Consider the following 19,829-nt stretch of genomic DNA (forward strand, 5'->3'; position numbering starts at 1 on the left):
AAAAAAAAAAGAATTGCAAAAACAGCTGTTCATTGACCAACCTGATCATTAAAAGCAGGTTTAACTGCTTTATGATAAGTAGTTGAAGTAAGGGTGTTCAAAACTATTGAAACCACAATGCATTTAGAAGCCTTCTCTGATTTGAAGAAATATGGACCACTGTAGTTTCCATGGTCTTGGCTTTTGTCTGGGGTTGAATTTTGCAGTTCCCCTTCCTGGCAAAGAAAGAAGAGGCGCTCTCAGAATATGGAAACCCCAGATAGGCCAACATGGCAGGAACCGTTCATCCCAGCTTTCAAAAGTCTTTTGAGCAGGAATATATTAAAGTGTGTGTGTGTGTGTGTGTGTGTGTGTGTGTGTGTGTGTGTGTGTGTGTTTACACATGCAAAAACTCTTCAAGAGCCAGGTTTTGAACTTGGAAGTTTATAACATGGTTAAGATGGAACTTAAGTGGCAGTAAAGTAATTTTTCTTCAGGATTTAGCCAAAGGCAAGGCAAAGGTTAAAAAGACACATTCACAGGGTGCCTCAGAGTGAAAGACACCTCACTGGGGTCTCCTGCAGATTGATGGGAGGCCCAGCTCTCTGTATTGTGTGCATTCTGCAGAGAGACATGGCTGGGGGAATAACACTTCTCAAAATAGAAGAAGCTTGCATCAGATAGGCGGAGGCGAAAATAACACAGCATTGGTCTCAAATCGGAAGCCCAACAGCCTGTTGTCCTGTTTTCTTTGGTCCTTGGAGGACTTTTCAAGTACTTTAATTGGTTGCCAGCATTTAAAAATGAGGAGAAGTTATGTAAGTTCCAAATTATGGCTTCTCGTGAAGGTTTGGAAGATTGACAACGCTGAGCTCACATCCCACGTGGCGTGATTTTGCTGGAGCCAAGGGATGCTGTCCCCCCTAGACTGGCATGTGCCTCCAGTGTTGCCACAGTCCTTGTGCCTCCCTGTTTGGTATTAGACACCTGGTCCCTGAAGGCATTGAGTTTGATACCCTCAGTCTAGAGCGTTGCTCATACTTTGCCTAAGTTCTTCTAGGCATTGGCAGGACACAGTCATCCATCCAACAAATATTTTTTTTAGTGCTCACTATATGTGAAGACATGGGCTAGATTTGGGGAAATGGAAGAAAGTGAGTAAGGCCCGGGTCCCACTATATGTGCTGATAACCTGGTAAAAAGATGAAAAATACCAAAGATGCAAGACAATGGATAAAGGCCCTACAAAAAATTACAAAAGCTGATGAATATATATGAAGGTAGTTTGAGTCAATGATAAGACCTCATCGACAAGAGAAAGGACCTTCTGGAGAATGCTGTGGAAGTGGGATCAGGCCCAGCACCAGAGCTGTTCCCACACCAGAAGTAAGAAGAAGCTTTTTGGGTTTTGTTTCTTGTTTTAGGACAGAAAAGAAAAAGAGAGCCAAAGTTAGTTTAATGTAAGGAAAATGCTAAATGTATCTAAGTTTAAAAATTTTTTTTACATCTTTTCCTGAATTGTGAATCACTTTGTTTAAACTTAAATACCTAGAGCTTCTTTACTGATTACTGCTATTTTGATAAAGAGAGAGCTTTAGGGAAAAGCCATAGTAGCTGCCAGGAGAAAGCTCTCCACTCTGTCTCTATGAAACTGTTCTGGAATCTTCCCAAATTGCCCTCTGTGGTGCTGGGGGGACATTATCAGCCTCTAATGAGCTATTCTTCCTATCTAAAATCTATCAAGCGAAGGTAACCATCACAATGGATTGGGTTGAACATGGGCAGAAGATTTTGCAAAGATCATTAAAACTAAATAAAGAAGAAAGGCTGCAAAGGCTTTGTTAACAAGAAACACCCTGGAACCATGGAAGGAGAGAGAAATTCACATTTTCCTAGTTTGCAAATGAAGAGATATTGAGACTCAAATCTTATCTGGTTTCCATTAATGTTCAAATACTTGGTGGTGTTAGAAAGACTTAAGATTTTTTTTTCTTACTGAAGCCACAAAAGGAAAATAGAGAAAAGGCTGGAAATTTGCATAACCCCAAATTGAAAGGTTCCAATTATATCTTGGCTTGTATTTTCTTTTGTTCTGTTTTTGTTGTTGTTATTTTGTTTTGTTTTATTTCTTAGGTTATTTTGAGACAGGGTCTCACTCTGTTGCCCAGGCTGGAGTGCAGTGGCACCACCTGGGCTCGCTGCAAACTCCGCCTCCCAGGTTCAAGCGATTCTCCCACCTCAGCCTCCCGAGTAGCTGGAATTACAGGCATGCACCACCACAACTGCTAATTTTTGTACTTTCAGTAGAAACAGCGTTTCACCATGTTGCCCAGGCTGGTCTCAAACTTCTGACCTCAGGTGATCCGCCCACCTTGGCCTCCCAAAGCACTGTGATTACAGGCATGAGCCACCATGCCTGGACTTGGGAAAAAATTTCTATGGGCTGGAAAACTATCACATTCTTCTCAGGTAAGACCACCAATATATAGTAAGGGCTGTGTACCTTACCAGTTTCCTGCCTTCTGTCCCCAGGCCTTCAGTATCGTCTTCCAGAAGGCTGTGGAGAGGGCTGCTCCTGACGAGAGCCTCAGGGAACGGGTGGCCAACCTAATAGACAGCATAACCTTCTCTGTGTACCAGTACACCACTCGTGGGCTCTTCGAGTGTGATAAGCTGACCTACCTTGCCCAGCTAACCTTTCAGGTAAAAATGGATTGAAGAAGTTTCCAGAAAACAGGTTATTTTTAGTGCCCAGACAGCAGGTGTTAAGAAACTTTCTTCTTTGAACATCGCTTCCCACAGCATGTCCAGACTGTCTTTGGATAGAGGCATCACACAAAAAGGTCCAATATGGTGTATGCATCTGCCCCCACCATTTCCCACCTGTGGCAGACATACTTAATCCATCATTGTACTTTTTCTTGCTGATCCTGGATGATCTAAGATCTTCCTCAGCACAGCCCTCCAGCAGCCACTACCAATCAATCAAAACGGGCGCTGAAGATGAAACTAGATGAAACCATACCAATAACTAGATGCTTTTTGAAATGCTGTAAGAAATTTGGTAGAGTATCCATCATTGTTTATTTACCTTCAGATTGCAAGTTTACTGATGCAGCCATCCCCTGCAATAAGAAATTGCACAGGTCTTTCCACAACTGTAGCAGCCTTGGCCTCAGAAAGTTTTCAGTCACGTTGATTCTCAGGGGTTTGGGAAGCAGGGATTTCCGACGTTGCTGCATCTTTAAGAAGAAACCTTTGTTTTCTAGTTCTTCTCAACATCAAAAAATCATGAAAATTTACTTTGTTCTTTTTTTTTTTTTTTTTTTGAGATGGAGTCTCATTCTGTCGTCTAGGCCGGAATGCAGGGGTGTGATCCTGGCTCACTGTAACCTCCACCTCCCCAGTTCAAGTGATTCTCCTGCCTCAGGCTCCCAAGTAGCTGGGATTACAGATGTGCACCACCATGCCCAGCTAATTATTATTATTATTATTTTTGTATTTTAAGTAGAGACGGGGTTTCACCATGTTGGCCAGGCTCGTCTCGAACTCCTGACCTCAGGTGATCCACCCGCCTTGGCCTCCCAAAGTGCTGGGATTACAGGTGTGAGCCATTGCATCCAGCCTCATTTACTTCCTTTTACATGTCCCTCTAATCATTTAGAATTTGAATGTTTTCCAATACGTAGCACAGACTAATTATCTCAAAGGCCCTTTCCAATTCCAAAAGTCAGATATCCCATCATCACTTGTGTGCTGACTCTGTTTGCACCTTTCAGGGCCTGCCTGAGTTAATGGGTGAGTGTTGCTGTGCCTCATCCCTCACCCCCCTGTATTCCCCACTCCAGCCCAGCTGACAGCTTGGCCTTTGCAAAAAAAAAAAAAAAAAAAAAATGTGGGCCCCACCTCTCAGTGTGAACCATGAGCTCAAACCAAGCCAAATCCTTTTCTCTCCCCTGTACACAGCTCACTAATTCCCATTTCAAGCCTCTGCTTTTTCCGTTTCCTACTCCATGGAACGTCTCCTCTTCTGTGAAAATACCCCATCTCTTAGCTTCTCCAAGACCCAATCCAAAACTACTTATGGGAAAGACATATGCACACGTATGTTTATTGCAGCACTATTTACAATAGCAAAGGCTTGGAACCAACCCAAATGCCCATCAATGATAGACTGGATAAAGAAAAGGTGGCACATATACACCATGGAATACTATGCAGCCATGGAAAAGAATGAGTTCATGTCCTTTGCAGGGACATGGATGAAGCTGGAAACCATCATTCTCAGCAAACTAACACAGGAACAGAAAACCAAACACCGCATATTCTCACTCATAAGTGGGAGTTGAACAATGAGAACACACGGACACAGGGAGGGGGACAACACACACCGGGACCTGTTGGGGGGCGGGAGAGAGGGCATTAGGACAAATACCTACTGCACGCTGGGCTTAAAACCTAGATGACGGGTTGACAGGTGCAGCAAACCACCATGGCACATGTATATCTATGTAACAAACCTGCACATTCTGCACATGTATCCCAGAACTTAAAGTAAAAGAAAATAAACTACTTATAGAAAGTGTAGTCAAATTAGTTTCTTCCTGCCCTTCACTTGCTGGTAACTCCTCTCTTCTGTAACTCCTTTAGCATTATGGATTCCTATCTGCATTTCTGGCTGCCATATATTCATACATCACTTTGACATTCTCCTCAGATCATGTCATTTGTATGAGTCATCTGCTCAATTATATTGCAGAAACATACTCCATGGCATTTATGATTGATATGTAATAAATGCTTATTAACCAAGATATAGTCACTCACCACGTGCAGTTAAGTCACTCCCATGTTTGGGGTGAAAATAGATAGACACGGAAGTAATGTGTGTGAATATGCACTTCCTTCCGCTCTACCCTCACTAAACAACCAAAATTGATGGGCAAACTCTAGTATTAGAGGCAGTAATAATTATACTGAGTAACAACCCCTAAGATTTCTAGGACTCTGGCTACAAGCTAAAGAAATGCAGTGTCATTTCTTCACGTTGCAGATTCTCCTCATGAACCAAGAAGTCAATGCAGCGGAGTTGGATTTCCTGCTTCGATCTCCAGTGCAGACAGGCACTGCCAGCCCCGTGGAGTTCCTCTCACATCAGGCGTGGGGAGCTGTCAAGGTGAGTATTGACCCCTAGAAAAAAGCCAAGCTGTCATCTCTCAGAGTTTACCTCTGACACTGGTCCCCATGAAGTCAGCGGGGCTCTCTTTTGGAGTTCAAGCACGGAGCTGTGTTAAACATGGGCACATCCCGTTCCTTGCGTCCCCACAGCAAGCTCATCTTTCCTGGGCCTGCAGAGAAGAAGCAGGTGTATGCTGGTGTATGAGGGCTCTGCCTCCAGGGTGTGAGGAAACAGTAAGTTCCCGTGAGCTCCCCTGAGTCAGCTGAGCTGCTTTTCACCTACCAGGGCATAAGGCTGGAACATGGGCTCCTCGGTGAGTCCCTGGGGTTGATGTGGAGAGGCTGCCACAGCATTTCCATAAAACAGCAGGTGCCAGGGCTGTATTCAGGCATCTGAATCCTAACTCAGACTCAAAGCAGGAAAGCTTTTCAGCCTGGGATGCTCAGCAATTAATAACAGCTCTTATACATTGAGTGCCTTGGAAATGCGTTACCTTATTTAATTCTCATATCCACCTGGGCAATAGGTATTATGTGTTCCCGTTTAACACACGAGGAAACAGGTCCCATGCTTACCAGAAGCCCAGGACACAAATTTTGGCCTGCCTGATGGCAGAGCCTATTTTCATTCCATGTTATGCAGCTTAGTTTAGCTGCGATTCTATGAGTGTTGACAAGATCACAAACTATAAGGTTCTTTGAGTAGGTACTATGCCTGCAATTCACAGATCCTGACACCATGCCTGGCAGGGAATGCTGGGTGAGGCAACGCCAGCTGGCTCCGGCGTCCAGGCCTGCACTCCCTGCGGGCAGTTGAATGAGCACCCATGACAGGCGTCAGCGCCATGTGAGGAATAACATCTGCATAAGATGAATCTTGTTTATGATCTCCCGTGTTTATTGGATTTTATAGATGTTTAGCAGCACAAAGAAGTATAAGAGTAAAGTCATATGATTGGCTTTCTTTCTGTTTTTTTTATTAACATGGTTTATTTGGAGACGATTCATATGCAATTTTAAGACATAATACAGAGATATCCCTTGTACCCAGTTTTCCACAATGGTAACATCTTGCAGTACTATAGTACAAGAACACATCTGAGAAATTGATACAATCCAGAAAGTTCCGTCATTAAAAGGACCTCTCATGTTGGCCTTCTATAACCACAACATCTTCCCTTACCCACTTCCCAATAGCTACCAACCACGAATCTGTTCTCCATTTGTATAATTTTCTGTCATCTCAAGGATGTTACATAAATGGAATTATACAGCATATAACCATGTGGGATTGGTGTGCTCATTTAGCATGATTCCCTCGATATCCATCCAAGTAGTTTTACTTTATAACTAAAACCTAGGACTTAATTATTTATATACCTGCTGTCTCCTTCAAGGGAGTCATCTCAGGAAATTCTAGGCTCATTCCATTAATGCTACCATTGCTCAAAGATAGTTTTCTAACTTCTTTTTCAGAGCCTGTATTGTTTTAACCAACTTTAGAACTGTATCTAAATCAAGAGTTGCCTCACTTTTTCTGCCAAGGGCCACTTAGTAAATATCACCATCTTTCCATCTTCACATGGCTGTCTTCCCTCTGTGAGTCTCTGTCCCTCTGCTTCTTATAAGGGCACCAGTTATATTGGATTAGGGCCCACACTAGTGACTCCATCTTAACTTGATTACATCTACAAAGACCCTATTTCCAAATAAGTTCACATTCACAAGTCTGGGAGGTTAGTTCTTCAGTATATATTTTACTTTGGAGGGACACAGTTCACTCCATAACAATTATGAGGGCCACTTAGACTTTGTAGGCCAGACTCTGTAGCAGCTACTCAACTCTGCCAAAGCCATACACAGTATGTAAATGAATGGACATGGCTGAGTTCCAATAAAACTTTATTGACAAAAACAGGTGGTGGGCCAGATTGGGCCTGCAAGCTGTAGTTTGCCAATCTCTGATCTAAATAATAAAGTTGTAATTTGATTTTTATTTACTTTTATTTGTCATTCTGGGCCCAATCTGGTGAATGAGAAGGGAAATAATATCCTGGGGAAAAAATAAGGGGGAACTCCATTCGCAACAGAAACCCAAATTACAAATTTACGAAATGCCTGAGAATGATTACAATAAATGCAGAGAAGTGAAAACCATTCATTTTCCTGGGCTGCATAAGATACAAATGAATACACACACTTTACAGTAGCACTGTCCAAAAGAAATATAATGCAAACCACTTAAATAATTTTAAATTTTCTATAGCTGCATTAAAAAATGCTTTTAAAAATTGATAAAATTGACCGGGCATGATGGCTCACTTCTGTAGTCCCAGCACTTTGGGAGGCCAAGGCGGGCAGATCACCTGAGGTCAGGAGTTTAAGACCAGCCTGGCCAACATGGTGAAACCCCGTCTCTACTAAAAGTACAAAATTAGCCAGGTGTGGTGGCGCATGCTGTAATCCCAGCTACTTGGGAGGCTGAGGCTGGAGAATTGATTGAACCTGGGAGGTGGAGGTTGAAGTGAGCTGAGATCGCGCCATTGCACTCCAGCCTGGGTGACAAGAGCGTAACTCAGTCTCAAAAAAAAAAAAATGGATAAAATCAATTTTAGCAAGATATTTTCTTTAAGCCAATGCTGCCAAAATATTATCTCAATATGCAGTTGTTATAAAATTATTGCTGAGATATTTTGTATTTTTATACGAAGGCTTTGAAATCTGCTGAATATTTTTTAAACTTATAGCTCATCTCAATTCAGATGGCAAATTTTCATCCAAAACATTTGTATAGAGATTTCATAAAATTTAGAGTTAAAATGGTTGATTCATATACCCAAGTTGTTCCAACAATCTTTAGAAGTTTCCAATTAATAAAACAAGTCCTATTTTCTACACTTGAATTTTGAGACCATTAAAATTAAATGCAATTAAAACTTCAGTCGCACCAGCCACATTTCAAGTACTTGGGAGTCACTCGTGGTCAGTGGCTACCTTGTAGGAAACTATAGCCCAGAGCTAGAGAACAATTTCTCGTAGTCTGATGCCTTTATGGAAAATAAGTTAGTTCTCTAAAGCAGTTCTGAATGAACCCCTTTGCAGAACTGGAGCAATGATGGAGATGAACTAATTAACACAGGCTCTGGAGTCAGACATCCCTGGATTCAAATTCAAGTTTCTGCGTGTGCCCTCTGAGCCTTGGTTTCCTCATCTGCAAAATGGTCATCATAATAACTTTCTCACAAGGCTACGTAAGATACAGAGTAAATGCCAAACCAATGGAAGCTGATTGGTTATGGTTGCTGTGTTTGTTCCCTAGAGGTGTTCTAACAAAGTACTACAAATGGTGTGGCTTAAAACAACAGAAATCTGTTCTCTCACAGTCGTGGAGGCTGAAAGCTGAAATTAAGGTGTCGGCAGGGCCATGCTCCCTCCAGAGGCTCTAGGGAAGGATATTTCCTCGCCTCTTCCAGCTTCTGGTAGCCCCTGGTATCTTTTGCTTTGTGGCAGCATAACTCCAGGGTCTGCCTCCATGTTCACATCTTCACATGGCTGTCTTCCCTCTGTGAGTCTCTGCCTTTCCACTTCTTTTTCCGCTTCTTTTTTTTTTTTTTTTGAGACAGAGTCTTGCTCTGTCACCAGGCTGGAGTGCAGTGGTGAGATCTCGGCTCACTGCAACCTCCGCCTCCTGGGTTCAAGTGATTCTCCTGCCTCAGCCTCCCAAGTAGCTGGGATTACAGGCGTGTGCCACCACACCCAACTAATTTTTGTATTTTTAAGAGAAATGGAGTTTCACCATGTTGGTCTTGATCTCTTGACATCATGATCCGCCTGCCTTGGCCTCCCAAAGTGCTGGGATTACAGGCATGAGCCACTGCGCCTGGTCCTTTCCACTTCTTATAAGTCCACCAGTCATATTAGATTAGGGTCCACACTAGTGACTTCATTGTGACTTGATTACATCTCCAAAGACCCTATTTCCAAATTTCTTCAATATATATTTTGGGGGGACACAATTCACCCCACAACAATTATGATGATTAATCACCCAGCTATCTGGTGTCTACATGTTGTCATTGATGTGGATTGTACCACATAGAATTTGTCCAAAGAAGGAAAAACTTTCAGGAACTGTGAGTTGTGCAATTGGACCAAGTCCAGTTGCCCCTCTTTATATTACCCCACAAAGCCCTCTGCTGCAAAAGTTACAAGGAATAAATGATTCACAAGCACTCTTCAGTGCTTTCATTTTACAAAGCTCCACCCAAAACCTACGTACAATTTCGTTTCGTTCCTCCTTTCACAAAATAGATTGTTTGGTTTGCTTTGCCTTGCTTCGCTTTGCTTTTTTGTTTTGTTTTGTGGGCGAAGCTCATCTGGCTGTTCAAAGGCTTTTGCCAACTAGAGAAGCTTTCTCTCTCTATATGAATTTGTTAGGAAGAGCAGCAAAGTCCAGACCTATCCAACTCAAGCACACCACAGGATGTGAGCAGGTGAAACACAGTACATTATGTAGGACTCATTGCCAAAGCCTTTGATGAAGGCTCTTTTTAAGTGTTTGGCTGGGTTTTAGCCTAAAGAAACAAAATAAGTATAATTGAATAGGACATGATTTTTAAAAAAAAATTTAAGCATTCTGTCTCATGAGGAAGACTGATTGCCTTGTGTCCCCAGAAGAACTAATAAGCAGGTAATGAATGAAATCTTTGTGATAAAATACTGCTTTTATTAATGTCCTTTGTAAGGGTTTTTTAGGTCCTATCAAATGCAGAACTTTCAGGTAATGGGCATGTTCTGTTGTTCATTAGAGAATCTCATCTGCGATGAAGGCCTTTGTTAGCCTTTGAAAAGGCCCCTCGCTACCACTCTGGTTGCCAATTTAGCTCAGTTGTATTTTGCTACACAGTCCAAAGTAATTAGGTTAATTAGTCATTCCCATTTAGCTTATTAGAAGGCTAGAAATCCCTTTTCCTCATTTGGAAGATTAAATGTTGCAATTGTATTCAATCTAGAGCTTCAAGAAAGTGTGTTTCAGATCCAACCCTGGCAGCTGGGAGCACTGATCACAGTATAATTTGCTCAGTTTTGTGGAGACGCCAGAGGGGGTTGCAGGACTGCAGAAGGGTTAATAATGATGCAAACTGGGAAGAGGGGGGAGTGGCTGCCTGGAAGAAGATGAAAGTCAGCTCTTCAGCACAGAGAGAAATAATTACAGCAGCTGCAGCTTTCTCAGCCTGTCAGGAGCCCTCCTGCTGGCCAGGCAGATGTCAAGTCTTATTAACTGAGCATTTCCTAAGTGCCAGGCAGCACCCTGCTAGGTCTAAGGCGACAAAGAAGCCTACAAAAGTTCTTGCCCGCAGGGAGCTCACAGTCCTGTGGGAGTAACAGACAAGTAAACCAGCAGTTGCAATTCAATAGCCACATGAGCCCCCAAGGAAGGCAAAGGGAGAGCTTTGTAGCCTTCAAAGCACTTGTATCTACATTACAGTGTGAGATGTGGCAGACCACATGACTTGGCCTCATTTTCCAAATGAAAAAAAAAACAAGGGTTTTAAAACAGGTTCCAAGTCCATTGGCTCAAAAGTGGTGGTGCTGGGGCCAGAATTCCAGTCCCCCGGTGCCTCCTGCTCCACTCCGCACACCACTCCACATGACTTACCCGTACCAATGAAGGATCACTCCCTGCTGTAAGCAATCAGGGTGAAAGTGGGAAGCCACAGAGCCCATGTAAAGGAATATGTAAAGCCAGGACGTGTGTTCATTTCCACGGGACAAAAGCCTCCGCAAGCCCTGGTCACATGCCTCTGTCCTTCTCCAGCTGTTCCTATCAGTGGTAAGGCAAAAGACTCCTCTGCAGCAATCATGCTGCTTCCTATCAGGCCCTACACTCTCCCTCCTCCATGCTTTAGCTCTTCTTGATCCTTCCCTTGCCAAAAAAAAAAAAAAAAAAAAAAAAAATCCCTTTCCTTCTCTCTACCTCTATCTCTGCCCAGCAGAATTCTATATACCTACCAAGGCCTCCCTCATCTCCTTTCTCCCTAAGCTAGGACTACAGACTCCATGAAAGGCTTGTGTTTTTTTGTTGCTGTTGTTATTTGCTATTGTCTTCCCCAGTATCTGGCAGGTAGTAGGAACTGAATGAACGTCAAAAGAATGAATGAATGAATGAATTCGTCCAAATAAAAAGATGATATTGGGTACCTAAAAACTCAGGGCACTGTGGTAGGTGCCTTAGACACAAAGTCTCGTCTAGCTTTTCACGTCATTGGGGAAACCAGGCATTCAGGCACAGTTGAGTAATGAAGGCAGGACTGCAGGTAATTAAGTATCTAAGTGAGTGATGTTGATGTAGACACTCTAAAGAAATAGAACAGGCCTCCTACACACACACACCCAAAATATGGTTTGAACATCAAGACTGATGATGCTACATACATACTAAGAGGGTATGAGAAAGTTTATTACTCAGATAACGTGGTTTTCTAGGAAGAGCAGAGGAGCTCCCAAGCAGACTGCAAATGGCTTGAGAGTGCCAGAAAAGGAGACTGCCTTGAGTATTATGATGCTTAGAGGGTGGGGCCAGGGCAAGGGTGTCTGTGCATGGGCAGGGGCTTGCCTGGTACAACTTCCCTCCAGCACCAAAAGAGGCAGTGCCCAGGGCAGAAGGGGAAGAGGAAAGGATGAGATTTAAAAGCTATCAGCAGTCAAACATCTAAAAATGAAGTCAAACTCTTTATTAAAGATGTCAACTCTGCAAGTAGCTCCAGTCAGGGGAGTCCAATCTTTTGGCTTCGCTAGGCTACATTGGAAGAAGAATTGTCTTGGACCACACATAAAACACACTAACACTGGGGCCGGGCATAGTGGCTGATACCTGTAATCCTAGCACTTTGGGAGGTCGAGGCGGGTGGATCGCCTGAGGTCAGGAGTTCAAGACCAGTCTGACCAATATGGTGAAACCCCGTCTCTTCTAAAAATACAAAAATTAGCCAGCCGTGGTGGTGTGCACCTGTAGTCCCAGCTACTCGGGAGGCTGAGGCAGGAGAATTGCTTGAATCTGGGAGGGGGAGCTTGCAGTGAGCCAAGATCGTGCCACTGTACTCCAGCCTGGGTGACAGAACAAGACTCCATCTCAAAAACAAAACAAAACAAAACAAAACCACACTAATGACAGTTGATGAGCTAAAAGTATATATATATATATATATATCACAAAAAAACTCATAATGTTTCATGAAAGTTTATGAATTTGTGTTGGGCCGCCTTCAAAGCCGTCCTAGGCTGCATACGGCCCAAGGGCAGTGGGTTGGACAAACCTGCTCTGAGTGGTTTACAAAAGGATGGGAGGTCTACATGTTCTGCATTAGGAAAGATGGCACGAGGGAGGTTGCAGGTTTTGAACTGGTCTTTCACAACTTGTAGAGCCTTAACATATAACAATCGTGATCAGCACAAGAAAAGGAAGAAGTAGAATGTGGCAGAAAAGAAAACAGGACTTTACATATGGTGGAAGTAGTATGAACAAGGAAATGAGTTGGGAATGAGTCAGGCACATTTCCAAGGTTGGGGGCAGATATACTCGGAGTGGGACCGAATAGGAGGACACATGGCTTACTGGACAGATTGAAGAGAGGCACCAAATGAAGAGATCTGGCTACCAAGTTATGCATTTGGACAGAATCCTTATAGAAATAGACAACCCATGGACATTTTAAGAGTTGGCGTTAACACAGAGTACATGAATAATTCTAGAAACATTTTGAGAGGTGAATTGACAGGGTTTGGTGGCACGGTGAGTTTGAGGAGGAAAGGGAGAAGTCACTAACTTTAGGTGTCCAAGCTTGAAGACCAGAATAACCATAATGCCCCTTCTTGTCCCTCTTTTCCATGTACACGCTTACAGGCAGGTGTGACTCAGTCTCTGCTGCTAATAATATCCCAAACATTTTATATGTTAAATCTTGCATATTATTGGGGCACTTTGCTAAGCTGCCCAAAATTCTTCCTCTTTCTTGATTTTTCCTGAGGGATGATCCAAAGTTCTAGACAAGAGGATAAATGAGACAGAATTGTGTAGATAAGACCATCTTGCCCCTCAATCCCCCAACATAATGCAAATGGCAGCTTTCTGAAGAAACTGACTTTCAGATTCTCTGAAATTTCCCAGGTACTTTCATCAATGGAAGAATTCTGTAATCTGGATCGGGACATAGAGGGATCTGCTAAGAGCTGGAAAAAGTTTGTGGAGTCCGAATGTCCTGAGAAAGAGAAGCTCCCACAGGAGTGGAAGAACAAGACAGCCCTGCAGCGCCTCTGCGTGATGAGAGCCGTGCGGCCCGACCGGATGACCTACGCCATGCGGTAGGAAACAGGGTGGTAGAAGGCCCAGCATAGGCACGGGGCAAGGGCAACCTCAGGACAGCCGGACCAGCAGGGCTGAGCTCCAAAACCATGTGTATATAGTAGTTTCCTGGAGCTAGAGGGTGGGAATAGAAATTAACTAAATAGGCCAGGCGCGGTGGTTCACGCCTGTCATCCCAGCACTTTGGGAGGCCGAGGCGGGTGGATCACAAGGTCAGGAGTTCAAGACAAGCCTGGCCAAGATGATAAAACCCCGTCTCTAGTGAAAATACAAAAATTAGCCGGGCATGGTGGTGGGCACCTGTAATCCCAGCTACTCAGGAAGCTGAGGCAGGGAATTGCTTGAACCCAGGAGGCAGAGGTTGCAGTGAGCTGAGATCACGCCACTACACTCCAGCCTGGGTGATAGAGTGAGACTCCATCTCAAAAAAAAAAAAAAAAAAAGGGACATTAAATAGCCATAGCCATGAGGAATCTCATTGGTGTGATGTAAATGTTCTAAAACTGGGTTATGATAAAGACTGTACAACTTGGTAAATGTATTGAAAGTTATTGAATTGTATACTTAAAATGGGAAAATCCTATGGTATGTCAATTATACCTCTTAATAAAGTTATTTTTAAAAGAAAAAAGAAGTTATAGGCCATAGACTCTATACTGGATAGGAAAGGAGTGACTAGAGTAAGGTCATGATAGCAAAATACCAGGAAGGGCCTGGGCACAGTGGCTCATGCCTGTAATTCCAGCACTTTGGGAGGTCAAGGCAGCAGATCACTTAAGGTCAGGAGTTTGAGACCAGCCTGGCCAACATAGTGAAACCCGTCTCTACTAAAAATACAAAAAAATTAGCTGGGCGTTGTGACACATTCCTGTAGTCCCAGCTACTCAGGAGGCTGAGACAGGAGAATTGCTTGAACCTGGGAGGCAGAGGTTGCAGTGAGCTGAGACAGCACCACCGCACTCCAGCCTGGGCAACAGAGGGAGACTCTGTCTCAAGAAAAAGAAAAGAAAAAAAAAGAAAGAAGGAAAAATACCAGGGAGGCCAAGATACTGAAATTCCTCTACTCATAGTGGCCCCAGTACGGGCAAAGAATAGGTGAAGTCAGGTTAGATTGCTAAGGATAAAAGACTTTGGTCAAAGAGTGGGATGTTCCCATTTATGTTTCCTGACAGTTAACAAGTTCCCAAGTAATGGCAGCGATGAGCGTGTGACCATAGAATTAGGTTGCTAAAGGGGAAGAAACAAAATCACTTGAGCTGAGGTCACTAAGAATCTCCAGGATTGTCCACATGGATGTTGATGTCACCCAGGCTGAAAGAGAAAAAGTCAGTGCAAGAGGAGAGTGACTGAAGGGGAACAGATGACATTGATGTACAGGGGCAGTGGTGACACAACCAGGGGAAATCAGCCTCTGAGGAGCCACAAGAGTGGGGAGGGGACCAGGCATAGTGGCTCATGCCTGTCATCCCAGCACTTTGTCAGGCTGAGGCAGGAGGATCACAAGGTCAGGGGTTCGAGACCAGCCTGGCCAACATGCTGAAACCCCGTCTCTACTAATAATACAAAAATTAGCTGGGCATAGTGGCTTGCGCCTGTAGTGCCAGCTACTCGGGAGGCTGAGGCAGGAGAATCACTTGAACCTGGGAGGCGGAGGTTGCAGTAAGCCAAGATCACACTGCTGCACTCCAGCCTGGGTAACAGAGCGAGACTCCGTCTCAGAAAAAAAAAAAAAAAAAAAGAGTCGGGAGGAAATGGCTTGAAAACAGTAGCGTGCAGCGAGCTGGACCCTGATTCCACGTGCCAATCCTAAGGCAGGTGTAGGAGAATGAGCCCAGTCGAGAAGGCTACAGGGAAAATAGTATTCCTAGGGGAGAGTGCAAATCTCTGTTAAGACCAGGAGCTGGGTCAGACGTTCAATAAGTGGTTATAATTACGAAGATTTATTCAGCATAAAATGTGACACTTTGGACAGGAACGCTGGTAAGTGGAGTAAGACAAAAGGAGAGAGAATAATAAAACATGAGAGAATAGGCTGGGCACAGTGGCTCATGCCTGTAATCCCAACACTTTGGGAGGCCGAGGTGGGTGGATCATGAGGTCAGGAGATCAAGACCATCCTGGCCAACATGGTGAAACCCCATCTCTACTAAAATACAAAAAAAAAAAAAATTAGCTGGGTGTGGTGGTGGGCGCCTGTAGTCCCAGCTACTAGGGAGGCTGAGGCAGGGGAATCGCTTGAATCCAGGAGGCAGAGGTTGCAGTGAGCTGAGATTGTGCCACTGCACTCCAGCCTAGGGACAGAGCGAGAATCTATCTCAAAAAAAAAAAGAGAGAGAGAGAGAGAATAGTGTACCATAGGGCCTTAAATCTTGGGCAAGGGTGGGAGATAGCAGGGAGAGAACATATGGAGGATTTAGCTTACCAGCTTTCTGAAGGCACAGGCGCTAACAGTGTCCTGATGGGTGGGGTGATGTGAGAAGCCACCAGGCTCCCCAGAGGGAGTCAGTGATGGCCTGCCTGGATGGGGCTTCAGAGGGAGCCCAGATCCAGGTGAGCAGCTCAGCAACTAGCAGCCCAAGGTTGTGTGTTGACTTAATAAGCAGTGAACTTGGAGCCAGTCCTAGCTCTATAACTACCTAGCCCATGACCTTGAGCATGTTCTTTCACTTCTGTAGGTCTCCATTTCTCAAATGTTACCATTTTGTGGCTGCTATATATGTATAAATATATATGTGCTTTTTTTCTGGCAGAGATTTTGTTGAAGAGAAGTTAGGAAGCAAATACGTGGTGGGAAGAGCGCTAGATTTTGTAACCTCATTTGAAGAATCGGGACCAGCCACGCCCATGTTTTTTATCCTGTCTCCAGGGGTGGACCCACTGAAGGATGTAGAAAGTCAAGGTGAGAAAGGCTTCCTCTTGGAGCCAGGGCTGCAGTTGCCCCGTGCACTTTCATTTTTGGAGTCTACTGATTTATCTCTTCTGGATTCAAGCTTCAAATACGCAACACTGCAAAACATACAGAAGTCAGGGTCGTTACTGAAATAAAATCAGAAAATCACCCACCAGGGAGAGAAAGAGCCACTCTGGGCTGTAAAAGGCAGAACTCACAGTCCCAGTTTCATGAGGAGGCCTCATCCCCTCCACTCCGCCTCACCCATCCCCTTATCTTAGCCAGAGGAATCTTTCTGAAATACTAGCATGATCCTTCCACAGGGCCCCACAGTGTGGCGATTCCTCAAAGACCTACAGGGAGAAATGCCATTCGACACAGCAATCCCATTACTGATTATATACCCAAAGGAACAGGAATTATTCTATTAACATTATAAAGATACACGCATGTGTATGTTTGCTGCAGCACTATTCACAATAGCAAAGTCATGGAATCAACCTAAATTCCCATTAATGATAGACTGGATAAAGAAAATGTGGTATGGCCAGGCACAGTGGCTGACACCTGTAATCCCAGCATTTTGGGAGGCCGAGGTGGGTGAATCGCCTGAGGTCAGGAGTTCGAGACCAGCCTGGCCAACCCATCTCTACCAAAATCACAAAAATTAGGTGGGCGTGGTGGCAGGTGCCTGGAATCTCAGCTACTCAGGAAGCTGAGGCAGGAGAATCGCTTGAACCTGGGAGGCAGCGGTTGCAGGGAACCAGGACCGCACTGCTGCACTCCAGCCTGGGTGAAAAGAGCAAGACTCTGTCTCAAAAAAAAAAAAAAAAAAAAAAAAAAAAAAAAAAAAAACAAGAAAGAAAGAAAATGTGGTACATATATACCATGGAATACTATGCAGCCATAAAAAGGAATGAGATCATGTCCTTTTCAGGGACATGAATGGAGTTGGAAGCCATTATCCTCCACTAACTAATGCAGGAACAGAAAACCAAACACCGAATGTTCTCACTTAAAGTGGGAGCCGAGTGATGAAAACACATGAGTACAAGGAAGGGAAGAACACACATTGGGGCCTGCAGAGCGGGTGGGGGAGGAAGAGCATCAGGAGAAATAGCTTAATGGATGCTGGGCTTAATACCGAGGTGCTGGGATGATCTGTGCAGCAAACCACCATGGCACATGTTTACCTGTGTAACAAACCTGCACATCCTGCCCATCTACCACTGAACTTAAAATGGAGTTAAAGAAACAAAAAAAAGAATATTCAGCATGTCCAACTTAAAAACCAAAAAAAAAAAAGAAAAGATAAGAGGTGGTGGAGACCAAGGTTTTATCATGCAGGTGAAGCCTCCAAGTAGCAGGCTTCACAGAGAATAGATTGTAAGCCTTTCTTATCAGACTTAAAGAGTCTGTCCTGGCCGTGCGCGGTGGCTCACGCCTGCAATCCCAAAACTTTGTGAGGCCAAGACAGGTGGATCACCTGAGGTCAGGAGTTCGAGACCAGCCTGACCAACATGGAGAAACCCCGTCTCTACTAAAAATACAAAATTAGCCAGACATGGTGGTGCATGCCTGTAATCCCAGCTACTCGGGAGGCTGAGGCAGGAGAATCACTTGTATCCATGAGACAGAGGTTGCAGTGAGCCAAGACTGCACTCCAGCCTGGGCAATAAGAGCAAAACTCTGTCTTGGAAAAAAAAAAAAAAGAGTCTGTCTTCAGTAAATCCAAAAGAAAGGAAGGTATGATGAGGCATGTCTGACCCCCCCCTTCCCATCATGGCCTGAACTAGTTTTGCAGGTTAATTTTGGAATGTCCTTTGCTGAGAGAAGGGTCCATTCAGAATGGCTGGGAGGCTTAGGATTTTATTTTTGGTTTTAATGTCTAGTATTGATTATGGAATGAAAAGAACTAACAGCAGATGCTTTGTGCCTCGGGGGAAGAGAGAGAAAGCTAACTAGGCCCTAAAAAAAATGAATAAAATGTGCATAATAAAATCAGTAATAGAGAAGAATTAAAATGAAAAGCAACAGCCCCAGCTGCAGCCCTCCCGATATCCAGTCCCCCTTCCCAGGCCCTATGCTTTTGTCCATTTCTGAATTTAGTTCTTTTGAGAATTACTTTTCATTTCCTAGTAATAACCTTATATCACCATTTTTGTATTTAGCAGTTTTAAAGTATCTATTCCTGATACGAAAAACAAGGATTTAGCATCCACTATCTTCTCTCTGTGTCATCTTAGATTCTCTATGTGTCTGTTTGGCACTGAGGTATCACAGGGCCAAATGCATTAGCTATACAGTCTTCCCTCCACATATATGCTGCGGGGACTGGGAAGTATTGGTTCCAGTCCTTGCATATCCAAGTCCCATCATCGGCCCTGCCATTTGTATATGCAGCCTTCACATCTCTCAAATACTGCTGTATTTTCATCTGAGTTTGGTTGAAAATAATCCATGTATAAGTGGATCCACACAATTCAAACCTGTGTTGTTCAAGGGTCGACTGTACTCTCTTTTTTTGTATTCTTCTAAAACAAATTTTTTAATTGACGAATAATAATTGTACATACCAATGAGACACATAGTGAAGTTTCCATTCACATAATACATAGTAGTCAAATCAGGGTGATTAGTATTGTGAGCAGTACAAAGTCAGACATAACCAGGTCCATGGACATTTGTGTCTTTCTACAGTATCAGTCTTTTACTGATGCTATTCCAATCATAAAAGCCACAGCTTTATGGAGTTCCCAAGGAGGTAATTCTTCTTAGTATTTCCCATTTACTCGGTAGTCAGAGCTGTAGGCACACAGGCTCAAGCCATTCCAGAAGTCAGTCGATATTGCAAACCCTACCTAATGGTATACTAAATCAATATAAATGTTATAGATTAAACATTCCACATCAAACGAAGTAACATCTAACATCCAGAGAAAGGGGGTAGGAAAATGGGTTAATGAAACAGTCCAAGGAGAGCAACGTGGACAAAAAGAATCTCCTCTCGTGGTCTGGGCAGTCCTTTAATGAACCACAAGGAAGAGTCTTTGATGTGGGCAGAGCCTTCGTGGATGCCGGGTGTTTATCACAATTAACAGCAAGACCAGTGTCTGTCAAGATGGCTGTTTTGAGCTGGTGAAGTCCTCTGGTGAGGACTGATAGTGGGAAAGAGTGCCTGGTTATGTCCTTATCTGGTTGGATGCAGTCTCTACTGATGAGGCAAACATCTGGTCCCTGTTGGTACGATGCCTTTTAAAATGTAAGATGGAGTCATTTGCTAAGATGGAATTACTTATGCTCCATCCATTAGCATATCCACCAACTCAAACATTTAATCATTTCCTTGTGTTGGGAACATTCCATATCCACCTTCTAGCTACTTGAAACTATATAATATGTAATTTTTTTTTTTTTTTT

The 19,829-nt window shown here is 43.7% G+C and overlaps 1 protein-coding gene across 1 annotated transcript in view; it reads left to right on the plus strand.

Moving 5' to 3' along the window:
- DNAH9 (dynein axonemal heavy chain 9) overlaps nt 1-19,829 on the plus strand; it is a 381,759-nt gene that overhangs the window by 301,542 nt on the left and 60,388 nt on the right. Inside the window, 4 exon segments of the mRNA XM_017855172.1 lie at nt 2,512-2,682; nt 5,033-5,155; nt 13,325-13,518; nt 16,270-16,418. Of these exon segments, the coding sequence (XP_017710661.1) occupies nt 2,512-2,682; nt 5,033-5,155; nt 13,325-13,518; nt 16,270-16,418 (637 nt within the window).

This window comes from Rhinopithecus bieti, unplaced genomic scaffold, assembly GCF_001698545.2.
Source record: "Rhinopithecus bieti isolate Rb0 unplaced genomic scaffold, ASM169854v2 scaffold_40077, whole genome shotgun sequence".
In the NCBI taxonomy this organism is placed as follows: Eukaryota; Metazoa; Chordata; class Mammalia; order Primates; family Cercopithecidae; genus Rhinopithecus; species Rhinopithecus bieti.